General features: G+C 43.4%; 2 protein-coding genes across 3 annotated transcripts in view; both read left to right on the forward strand.

Moving 5' to 3' along the window:
- The window catches only part of LOC141128405 (large ribosomal subunit protein P2-like), an 866,266-nt gene that overhangs the window by 440,349 nt on the left and 413,721 nt on the right, over positions 1-12,196 (forward strand). The window lies entirely within an intron of this gene.
- LOC141128404 (omega-hydroxyceramide transacylase-like) overlaps positions 8,858-12,196 on the forward strand; it is a 37,943-nt gene continuing 34,604 nt past the window's right edge. Inside the window, exon 1 of the mRNA XM_073615685.1 lies at positions 8,858-9,302. Within this exon, the coding sequence (XP_073471786.1) occupies positions 9,071-9,302 (232 nt within the window). The 5' untranslated portion in view covers positions 8,858-9,070. The remainder of the gene's footprint in view (positions 9,303-12,196) is intronic.

The raw sequence follows: 12,196 nt of genomic DNA on the forward strand, positions 1-12,196 counted from the left end.
GTATATTTTAACATGTGTGCAAAAACGGCTCCAGCAGCAAAAGGGTTGAACTGTTCAGTTTTATGATTTGATTGTGGAATTATGAATTTTGAGTATGATACTATTCTCCACTCAAGTTGGAGTCCTCAGACCTCATTTTCGCCACAGGCAAATGTTTCTGCTGTTTAGACACGTTTTATCACACTTAAAGACTAAGTTCAGCTGTTGGGAAAAAATAATAAATGCACATATTTTTCAGAAAAAAATTGTGCATTTATCATCTTTTCCCACAGAGCCTGGAAAGCAGTGATCAGTAGACCACTGGTGCAATGCTAGGTCCCTGCAGAATTTTGGTATAGCTGTCTGCCCGTACCTCTTATACAAGCAGACAGTTCTGGAACAGCAGGAAGATCAATGACCTACGAGAGAGCTCACCAGCGCCCTCACAAGTTATTGTGAACAACAAGCCTTCTGTTGCAATAGTAGAAGGTAGTTGTAATTCATTTACACAGCCACGCTGTTTTTAAATTGTGACAGAGAGAGCTCCCAGAAGTGGTTTTAACCCCCCGCTAGCGGCCGAAAAGGGGTTAAATCCGCCCACAAAACACCGATGCAGCAGCGCTTTGCCGGCGGTGTAGCAGCGCTGCCCCATTGTTTTCAATTCACTAGCGCAGCGCCCCAGTGTGAAAGCACTCGGGCTTTCACACTGGGTTTGCAGCTGAGGCTTTTTTCAGGCACTTTACAGGCAATATTTTTAGCGCTGTAGCGCCTGAAAAACGCCTCAGTGTGAAAGGGGTCTAAAGGATCATTAAAGACAAGACTTTTTTCACATTTGGATAGAGTGGAGATGGATTACAACCTCTGTCAGATTTTTATTGCTGTCTGTGTTCCCATTAAGGAGATTATCCCTTTCTATTTGTCCTCTTTACCAATAACACTGAGAGTGAAAGAAAATACCACATTTCGGGTTGTCACCAGAACAAAAATAGAGGGGAAATCTTCCAATGGGGACACTAGTCCTGGTGACAAGCAGAGATTCCCTCACAGGATTTTCTCTCAGTTCCTGTTTTGGCTATGGGAACGGAAGTAAAGGGAAATCTCCACAATGGGACACAGGTGGCACAAAAAAAAAAAAAAAAACTGACAGCAGCTACAACCCTCTCCAAAGTTTAAAAAAGGTATTGCCTGTACTACTCATTTGAAAGGGACACTACAATTGGCAGTTTTGTTAATTTTCTTTTTTTCTTCAGTTTACCTTCCTTTTTATTTTTATTGATATATTTATTTATTTAATTATGCTATAAAACATGCGTAAAACATTACGTCACAGTCTCCAAGCCGTCATTTGTCAAGGGTTTTTCTGAAAGCTACACAAATTACTGACAATAGTCATTTTCTGACAAAACTCCCTGCTTGCATGATTGGCTAATACAAGTCAGATTTCAGCAGGGTCGGATTAAGAACATCATGGGTCTGGTGCTGAGGATTTTGGTGGAGCATTTTATCGAATATAAAAAAAATGAAAACAATTTTTTGTTATATTAAATTAAATAGAGAGAGGGAGGATGAGAGAGAGAGAGAAAGGGGATAAGAGAGAGGTGAGGGGTAAGGGAGGGAGGAGAGAGAGAGAGAGAGGATGCGCATGAGCATGCGTGGGAGTGACAGCAACGCAGCCCGGCCAAGGAAAGTGACCGAAGACACAGAACCTGGAAGTAAGACCGGGTGAAGATAGAAGCGCCCGGGACCCGCTGGATTGGTCACAGTGCAGGGGAGGGCTCAGTCTGACAGGTAAGTGTACCCTAATGTGCTAATATGCTGTGCATACTAGTACATTATGGCATAACCTACCTCAGGGCCTCTAAAAAGTAGTAATGTTAGCGAAGTTTACTACCGCTTTAATATCACAGGATCCCAGGAGCCTCTCATGGAGCCCCTACTGACCCAGTGGCAGTGCCCATGTGCATAGTTGCCAATATTTCAAAAATATTTTCAGGGACCCTTTTTTTTTTTACCAGTGGTTTATTTAGAGTAGCTGACATTCCCTATGTTCCTCTATACATCACAGTAGTAATCACAAAATTAAATGAGTGGAGGGTATGACAGTGAGCAGTATGTACAGGAGAGGAGTGTGGAGGGTATGACAGTGAGCAGTATGTACAGGAGAGGAGTGTGGAGGGTATGACAGTGAGCAGTATGTACAGGAGAGGAGTGTGGAGGGTATGACAGTGAGCAGTATGTACAGGAGAGGAGTGTGGAGGGTATGACAGTGAGCAGTATGTACAGGAGAGGAGTGTGGAGGGTATGACAGTGAGCAGTATGTACAGGAGAGGAGTGTGGAGGGTTTGACAGTGAGCAGTATGTACAGGATATGAGTGTGGAGGGTTTGACAGTGAGCAGTATGTACAGGATATGAGTGTGGAGGGTATGACAGTAGGCAGTATGTACAGGAGAAGAGTGTGGAGGATATGACAGTGGGCAGTATGTACAGGAGAGGAGTGTGTGGGTTATGACAGAGGGTAGTATGTACAGGAGAGGAGTGTGGAGGGTGTGACAGTGGGCAGTATGTACAGGAGAGGAGTATGGAGGGTATGACAGTGGGCAGTATGTACAGGAGTGGAGGGTATGACAGTGGGCAGTATGTACAGGAGTAGAGTGTGGAGGGTATGACAGTGGGCAGTATGTACAGGAGAGGAATGTGGAGGGTATGATGGGGGCAGTATGTACAGGAGAGGAGTGTGGAGGGTATGATGGGGGCAGTATGTACAGGAGAGGAGTGTGGAGCGTATGATAGGGAAAGTATGTACAGGAGAGGAATGTGGAAGGTATTATGGGGGCAGAATGTACAGGAGAGGAGTGTGGAGAGAAAGACAGTTGGCAGTATGTTCAGGAGAGGAGTGTGGAGGGTATGACACTGAGCGGTATGTACAGGACAGGAGTGCCGAGGGTATGACAGCGAGCACTATGTACAGGAGAGAAGTGTATGCCAGTGGGCAGTATGTACAAGAGAGGATTTTGGGGGGTATGACAGGGGGCACTATGTATAGGACAGGAGTGTGGAGGGTATGACAATGGGCACTATGTATAGGAGAAAAGTGTGGAGGGTATGACAGTGGGCACTATGAACAGGAGAGGAGTGTGGAGGGTATGACAGTGGGCAGTATGTATAGGAGAAAAGTGTGGAGGGTATGACAGCGGGCGGTATGTACAGAAGAGGATTATGGAGTATATGATAGTGGGCAGTATGGACAGGAGAGGAGTGTGGAGGGTATGACAGCGGGCACTATGTACAGGTGGGAAGGATGAAGGAATCTGGGAAGGAAAAATGTAAAGGTTTGTGGAAAGATGTTTAGGGACTTCGTAGTGGTTAAGCGGGCCATACATGGATTGAAATTAAGCCAATTAAGCAGAGACCAGGCATAGTCAATCTATGTATAGGCTAGCTGGTTGTACACAAGTCAATCCATTAATCGACTTGAGTACAACCAGCCTGTCAGGTTTTTCCCAAAACAATCAGTGCTGCCAGCTATAGTTAGCAATACTGATCATTGTAATGTGTGGGTAGGGAAGGCTCCCCACTGGCAGAACACAATAACACTGTGGGAGTGATTCCCCCATCCATAGGTAAGCAGGTGAGAGGGTGTGTGGGAACAGGCTGGGGAGAGAGTTCTGTTAGCGGGGGGGTGTGAGGTGGTCATGGAGGGATTTCAATCTGCGGGTCGGGGAAGTAATAACTGGGAGTGATATCTTTTGGGGTAGGGTCTGTCATCTGCAGGTTGGGAAATGGTCACCTGTGATATAAGTTGAAGGGAGGTGGCTAACATGGGAAGTGGCTGGGGAGTGACCTGGTTGGTGGTGAGTGTGAAATAGATGATGTGTTTCAAGTTTCTTTCACATTTGCGGTAATGCTTACTGCCCTCTGAAAAGTGATCTGTGGTAGATTGCTTTTCAACGAGTGGTATAGCAGCAGCTGACAGGCATTCATAAGGTGCTATCTTTAAGGTAAATCTTTTCTTCTTTTAGTTTTGGATAGAGTAGAGCTGGATTAGAACACTTGTCAGTTTTTATTGCTGTCTGTGCCTCCATTATGGAGATTCCCCCTCTCTATTTGTCCTGTTTACCATTATCATTGAAAGTGAAAGTAAAAGAAAGTCCCGCATTTTGGGTTGTCACCAGAAAAGTAAGAGAGGGGAAATCTTCCAATGAGGACATTAGTTCTGGTGACCTGGGGGTACCCAAGGAATTCCCTTAATTTGTAGGGATTACCTCTCACTTCCTGTTTGGCTATGGGACAGGAAGTGAAGGGAAATCTCCGCAATGGAGCACAAATGGCAAAAAAAAATTGTGACAGGGGTTATAATCTTCCCTTGCAAATGTGAAAAAAAAGTTTTGCCTATAGTTCTACTTTAAGCAAGCCATGCATTATAAAAGGTTATTTCTTTTAAAAAGTTGAAGGAATAAAATTGCCCTCCCACTGTGCTATTGTAGCCGATTCCTGATGAACCAGCTGAATTTTGATCCATCCGGCCTAACATCCTTTTCACACTAGTGGCATGGATTGCTGCTCTCCTGAAAAGTGACCCATGGTAGACTTGTTTTTCAGAGGATGGTGAAAGGAGGTTTTCAGGCATTCATGACACAATGCTGCCACCACCTGATGCCTGTTTTTTGTTTTGTTTTTGCCGAACAGCAATTTTGAATTACAGGACAACTGCGAGCCAACCGTCACCTGTCTAACTCAGCATGTAGCGGTAAAATTGCCATCCTGTAATGCAAAGCAATGGGGCTGCGGCAATGTGTACTCATCCAAATGGCCCCATGCCCCTCTATAGGTGAGTGGCCGGGAGTGGTAAAAACATGCATCAACCCCATGGTCGCCCATGTGAAGGCTGGTCAGTAAGTATACTAGGAAATCTTTTGTTTGTCTATGTAGCCAAGTTCCGGGCCTCTCCAGGCCTAATGGTGACCTCCAGAGTTGGGGACAGCTGACATCCTTCTGTGTAGAGTGGGTTACAAGGCATGGTGGGTGCGATACAAGGTAGATTAATGAGTGCCAGACACTTCTTGAATGCAAAGAAATTGTCTCTTAAACAGAACTGTGGGAGAGTGGTTTAGGACAAGGAAACCCTTTAGTAGTTGCAATGTCAATTTAGCGGAGTTTTGAGACTTCTATAGGCAGGCAGCCAAGCAGGGAAAGGCATCCAGCAAGACACCACATCTGCATGAGTAGGAACGCTGTTTCCTATGGCAACAATCTTGAAACAGTTTCTAACAGAGGTTGTAATGAACTTATTCACTTCTTCTACAATCTCCTATTGTAGATCTTCACTCAACTGACCTACCAGTCTTTCACTAGACTTGCTGATCCACTGCCACTGGATCCCCTGAGCTCTTCCAGTCTTCTCATCCAGTATCTTCCTCAAGCGTCACTCCCTGCTGGGTCCCTAGCTTGGCACTCACAGATACTCCTCAAGCATCACCCCACTAGCCTGCTTGGTCCTTGGCTTAGCACACAATATTGCTCTGCAAGCGTCACCTCCACTGGCTGGGTCCCTGGCTTGACACCTGCTGAAGTTTCCCGATTCTTCACCGTCCCTGGTTGGTGAGAATACTGCTCTGGTACTTGCTTCGGCTACTCACTGTGGCCCCTGGTAGTAAGATGGATGGTCCCTTAGTGGCAACAGCTTCCCCTCTACCTCCAACCACGACAGGTTCTCCGGCCGGCAGAACCGTCACTCCTGGTTGGACTGCAAGCCGCAATCCCAACTCTACGCTGCTCTCTTGCTTCTGGATAGGCCCTCAGACAGCCTAGCAGCCAGATGCCTCCGGAATAGGCCTCAGGCTCTGGCCTAGCAGCCCGGGGCAGCACAACACATGTTCACCCAGACAGCTGTCCAGGTGGCACAGAACCCTGATCACCTGACCTCACCCAAATAAATAGGCTCTCCCATCAGGCCAAGGGACCCAAGAAGATCCTTGTCCATTGGCTAAGACACCCCATTCATTCCTGATCTGTCCTTGCAATGCCCTTGTCTTATCTAATGCCACCAGATACCTGGCCATCTAGTTACAGAAGAGAGAAGTGCAGCAATTCCAGAATTAGGGTGAAATCAATTGACCTCCTATCAATTGGCCAAGGCAACTATCACGTGGGGTGGTTGACATTTTTTTGTATTTTTTGCCCGTGTGAAAGGAGCTTTTTAGAGATGAGCTCAGGCATTATCCAAACTCACACTTTTTTGTACTCCAGTGACCTGCGGGCTGGATTACCTTCTGCCTCTCAGCTCAAGGAAGCAGAAGGGTGGAAAATGACCCAATCTACAGTATGTTGGAGTACAAAAAAGTCTGAGTTTGGAGGACATCCACGATTTCACTGGCTTTGTGAAAAGGTACAAATAGCTGCAGCCCCTAGCAGCTTGTCATTCCAAGTGTATGAGCTCAGCAGCAGCTGTTATCTGCGTGCAGCTTTCAATCCCAGCAGCAGGAATCGGTGCAAACGGTGCCTTAAGGTGGCTACACACTAAGAAAGTTGGGCAATCATCCAGTTTTCTTCGATGTTTCACAGCAAGTCGAAACCAAGGATGGAAATAATGTACGAAAATTCTTGTACAACAAAGGCTTTTTTGTTGTTGCTTATTGTTTCTGATTATGCGCAGTCTTTCATTCTGCTCATGTACAAGAAAAATTTTGGAGCTTGTCCCTTTGGAAATTTTCATTTGGAAAGTCTGAATCGGATGTCGATAGTTGTGTACACACTGTACGAAAATCGAATAATCATGCCTTGTATGGAATTTTTCTTACGGTTTTCTTACAGTGTGTAGCCTACTTCAAGCTGGCCATAGATGGTTTCATTTTTTTCAGGCTGAATGAAAGAAATTGAACTGATTCCCTCATCCACACATTGGAGGGGGATTCCTCCGTGCCATGCTATTGTATTTTGACAGTGGGGAGATTTCCACTGCTGTCAGAATACACAGACCTAAAAACGCACAGAACCCTTTTCAAAACTGCATCGTGGCTGCCCCAGACATGTGTGAACCGGCTCCATTAAAAGCCTGTCACAATCACGTTATGCGAATTGGATGCGGTTAAAAACCCATACAATCTGTATATATGTAAACCTAGCCTTAGGCTGGGTTCACATTAGTCCGGTGCGAATTGCAGCTCCGGTTTCTCTGCAAAGAGAAAAAGCAGTTGTTCAGTAAGAATGAGCTCCGGCGTGTTCGCACAGCCCACATGCAGAGCCCGCCAGGAAGTCGGCACTGCGGAGCGCTAATCACAAGCAGAGAGACATTGTCCCGATGCGTGGCTGCAGAGATCGGGAAATGTCTCACTGCCTGTGATTAGCACAGCGCCGCCCGAACTTCCTGGCGGGCTCTGCACGTGGGCTGGGCGAACAAGCCGGAGCTCATCCTTATTACTTAGCAGTTCCTCTCCGTTGTAGCTGCGGATCAGCTGACCAGGGAGAGGAGGGGGGGAGTGAAGCGGGAGGGGAAGAGAATTTGTCAGAACTGAACGCATCTGCGAATCAGATGCGTTCCCATAGAAGATTATGTGCCTGCAATTCGCACCACAATGCCTAGAAAACGCACATGCGAAGTGTGAATGCAACACACATATGTGAACCAGACTCATTGAAACCAATAGATTTTAAAATGTTCTGTGAATTGGATGCAGTGTAAGCCACATCCAATTTCGCATAGGTGTGAACCCAGCCTTAGACTTCGTCTAAAGGGATGCAGACGCTGTGCCTTTCCTTTTTATAACACTGAAATTGATCAGCTTGTGGTAAAGAATGCAGATTTCTATTCAGAAATCAGACAGACTTAAGGCTCAGTTCACACTGGAACCAGCTGCAGATCACACAGGAACGCTATGTGTCCCCGTTCTCCGGTTCAGGGACAAATCAGGGCTAAATCTTTGCCTGAATTTGGCCCTGAAACAGAGCCAAAGACGCACAGCGTTTCTGTGCAGTGTGCTCTGCAGCCACCACGGAGATATGTGTACCGACTCCATAGAGAGCCAGTCACATTCTCCTACTATGCAAACTGGATGTGGCGATATTTGCATAGGTGTGAACCCAGCCTAAAGGAAAATGTTATATGTAAGAGTTGTGATCCCCGCACTATAATTATATTGTATTTTTCTGTGGTTGAATTGCCTAATTGACTGCTGCTGTGGTATTTCTAAGGTGTAGGTGACTTTAAGATTGTGTCATAACGTGTGTACCCAGCGCTGTCTCCACATCAACAATATTTTACAAAAATCACAATGACATCATAAATACAAGTGCAAATTAATCTTAAGTGGCAAAACAAAAAAAAAAAAAATATCTATAGAGAAAGAAAGAGAGAGAGAGATCGATCTCTTTCTCTCTCTCTGTATATATATATATAGATCTAGATCTATATATATCTATAGATCTATCTATCTATCTATATATATATATATATATATATATATATATATATATATAATTTTTTTAATTTTTTTTTTTGTTGAGGTGGAGACAGCGCTGGGTACACACGTTATAACACAATCTTAAAGGAAAATGTTGCTTACGAATGAAGAAAGGTACGAACCTGCAAAAAGGTCTACTACAATCCTTGCAATGAATAGACATCAGCTTGAATGGACTGACAACCTTATCCCTGAAATTAAAACAAAAAATGGAATTACTTTTTAATATGGCAATATGGATTGTAAACACAAAGGGAAATAAATAAAATGTGTAGAGGTTATCTGGGGTTGATCATACCATAATACCTATCACAAGACCAGCAGCAGTAGCCTTGAATCCTGTTCTCAATGTAATTAAGTACGCCAGTTATGCACATAACACCAATCAATGGTTAAGCTCTGAGGGGAGGGGGATCTGAAATATGACACAAGGGGCGTGCAAGAACAGGACCTGCAACAACAAACCACTGCTACAACCAGACCGGTTACCTATCAATCAGCTTATGTAACAAGCAGAGGTAATTAGCTATTTAAATGGACAGTGACTACAAAAAGACTGAGGATTTTTTTCTTTTTAAACCATACACTTCATGTGGTAGACAGATTTCCAGTTTTATTCTCTTAAGAGTCCTAGATGGTGTGTTTTCAGCAACAGTCTGCCATGGCAAAGAAGACAGATCCTGAAAACAACCCTCTGCCTCTATCTCTCTCATTCTCTGGGAGTGGATTTTTGGCTTTGTATCAGATTGGAGCAGTGAAAGCTCTTCTGGACCTGGCCCCTGAAATCCTGAAGGCTGCTCCCAAGGTGTATGGAGCCTCAGCAGGATCTCTGGTTGCAGCTGCGGTGGTCTTCAACGTGAACCTCGGTATGGAGTGTTTATGTCTTATAATATATTGTTGTTGTGTTTTTTTTATATATAATATAATATAATTTTTTTTTTTTTTTTTATTACACACAGACTGATCTAACTAATATTTTATACAATGAATAATGATTGTAAAAAGCTGAATGTAACTCAAGGACAATATTTCGGAAATGTAAGATTCTTTAGGCTGGCTTCCCACTTGTATGATGACATAGTTTGCGCTAAAACGTACATTGCGGTGCCCTTATAAATATACTAGCATGAAGGCACTAATAAATACATTTTTCTTCCTAAAACGTTTTTTTTTTCATTCAATGACTTTCACCAAAAATATTCACAAGCTGCTCACCAAAATATTAGCTCCCAGTGCCCCAGAGGTCAAATTCACATTTTGAATATTTATTATTTATTATCCAGTGCAGCAAACTGAGTGAGACTCCTTGAAGTAATAAACTGCCACCAACTTGTGACGATCAAGGCTTACCAGTAGCATGGACCCCAGTTACCAGAGGTCAGTATTCGCCCCTTGTACGGTACAATCCCCATACTACTCTAGGGACTACAGCCAACATATTCTCCAAAGATGATAAAGTGCAAAAGACAACAAATAGATGTCCCCCAAGAAAAAAAATTGTTAAAAATTCCCCAGCTGTTTAGATTGTGTGAATCCATTTATAAACAAATAGACTGATGTACAAAAAAAAAAAAAAAGCCATATGAATAAAAGCGTTTTTTACACAGTGTACGATGAGCAGTAAACGTCCAAGTATATTGTTTGCTTTTAGTTTCTTTATACTCACCTTCTTCTGATGTCTTGCGTGACGAGCCTGGTCACATGACGGCGCAAGGTCCTTATCCTCTTCACCTTATCTTTTTTTGGGCTGAGCCTTAAAGAGAGAGAGTGGTGCGTACGCCATGAAGGAAGCCATAAAGCACAACCACTGTTTAGACCTGCAAATCAGGAAGCAAAGCTAGAAGACGTACAGTGCCTTGAAAAAGTATTCATACCTCTTGCAATTTTCCACATTTTGTCATGTTACAACCAAAAACATAAATGGATTTTATGTGCTAGACCAACAAAATGGCACATAATTGTGAAGTGGAAGGAAAATGATAAATGGTTTTCCCTTTTTTTTTTTTTTTTTTTGTTTTGTTTTGTTTTGTTTTTTTTTTTTACAAATATGTGAAAAGTGTGGCGTGCATTTGTATTCAGACCCCCTCAATACTTTGTAGAATCACCTTTTTGCTGCAATTACAGCTGTAAGTCTTTTTGGGTATGTCTCTACCAGCTTTGCACATCTAGAGTGAAATATTTGCCATTCTTCTTTGCAAAATAGCTCAAGCTCTGTCAGATTGGATTGAGAGCGTCTGAGAACAGCAATTTTCAAGTCTTGCCACAGATTCTCAAATGGATTTAGGTCTGGACTTTGACTGGTCCATTCTAACATATAAATATGCTTTGATCTAAAACATTCCATTGTAGCTCTGGCTGTACGTTGTCCTGCTGGAAGGTGAACCTCCGCCCCAGTCTCAAGTCTTTTGCAGACTGTAACAGGTTTTGCCCTGTATTTGGCTCCATCCATCTTCCCATCAACTCTGACCAGCCTTCCTGTCCCTGCTGAAAAAAAGCATCCCCACAACATGATGCTGCCACCACCATGTTTCACAGTAGGGATGGCATGTTCAGGGTGATGTACAGCTTTTGCTTTTATGCCAGAAAGTTAAATTTTGGTCTCATCTGACCAGAGCACCTTCTTCCACATGTTTGCTGTGTCCCCCACATGGCTTCTCGCAAACTGCAAATGGGACTTATTATGGCTTTCTTTCAACAATGGCTTTCTTCTTGTCACTCTTCCATAAAGGCCAGATTTGTGGAGTGCATGACTAATAGTTGTCCTGTAGACAGATTCTCCCACCTGAGCTGTCTATCTCTGCAGCTCCTCCAGAGTTACCATGGGCCTCTTGGCTGCTTCTCTGATTAAATCTCTCCTTGCCCGGCCTGTCAGTTTAGGTGAACGGCCATGTCTTGGGAGGTTTGCAGTTATGCTATACTCTTTCCATTTTCAGATCATTGATTGAACAATGCTCTGTGAGATGTTCAAAGCTTGGGATAATTTTTTTTTTTTTTTTTTTTTAATAACCTAACCCTGCTTTAAAATTTTCCACAACTTTATCCCCGACCCGTGTGGTGTGTTTCTTGGCCTTCATGATGCTGTTTGTTCACTAAGGTTCTCAAACCAACCTCCTGAGGGCTTCGCAAAACAGCTGTATTTATACTTAGATTAAATTAGAGGTGGGCTCCATTAATTAGATGACTTCTGAAGACAATTGTTTCCACTGGATTTTAGTTAGGGGTATCATATTAAAGAGGGCTGAATACAAATGCACACCACACTTTTCAGATATTTATTTGTAAAAAATGTTGAAAACCATTTATCATTTTCCTTCCACTTCACAACTATGTGCCACTTTGTGTTGGTCTATCACATAAATTCCCAATAAAATATATTTACGTTTTTGAATGAAATAAAAATATGTCCCTGGATTGGTGGGATCACTGCAATGAAAAAATGTCAGTGGTGTCACAGAAAACAAACCAAAAAAAAAGAATGAGTTGGTATATCACTGAAAAAAAAAAAAATGTCCCGGTGTCACTGAATGGGGAAAAAAAAAAAAAACATTTTCCCTGCTATAGTGGTGTCACTGGAAGAATCCCCACGACAAAGCTCCTCTCCCACCCCCAGAACAGTGCTTTTTCCCTTAACTCCAATCCCCCCCCCATCGATGGCATACCTAGCATATGTGACACCCAGGGGGCCCATAATATTTTTTTTTTTTTTTAATATTTCCCCCCGCACCGGAAAAAAAATGTTAGGAAATATTGTGGTGCACAC

Source organism: Aquarana catesbeiana, linkage group LG02 (genome assembly GCF_042186555.1).
Source record: "Aquarana catesbeiana isolate 2022-GZ linkage group LG02, ASM4218655v1, whole genome shotgun sequence".
NCBI classification, from domain to species: Eukaryota; Metazoa; Chordata; class Amphibia; order Anura; family Ranidae; genus Aquarana; species Aquarana catesbeiana.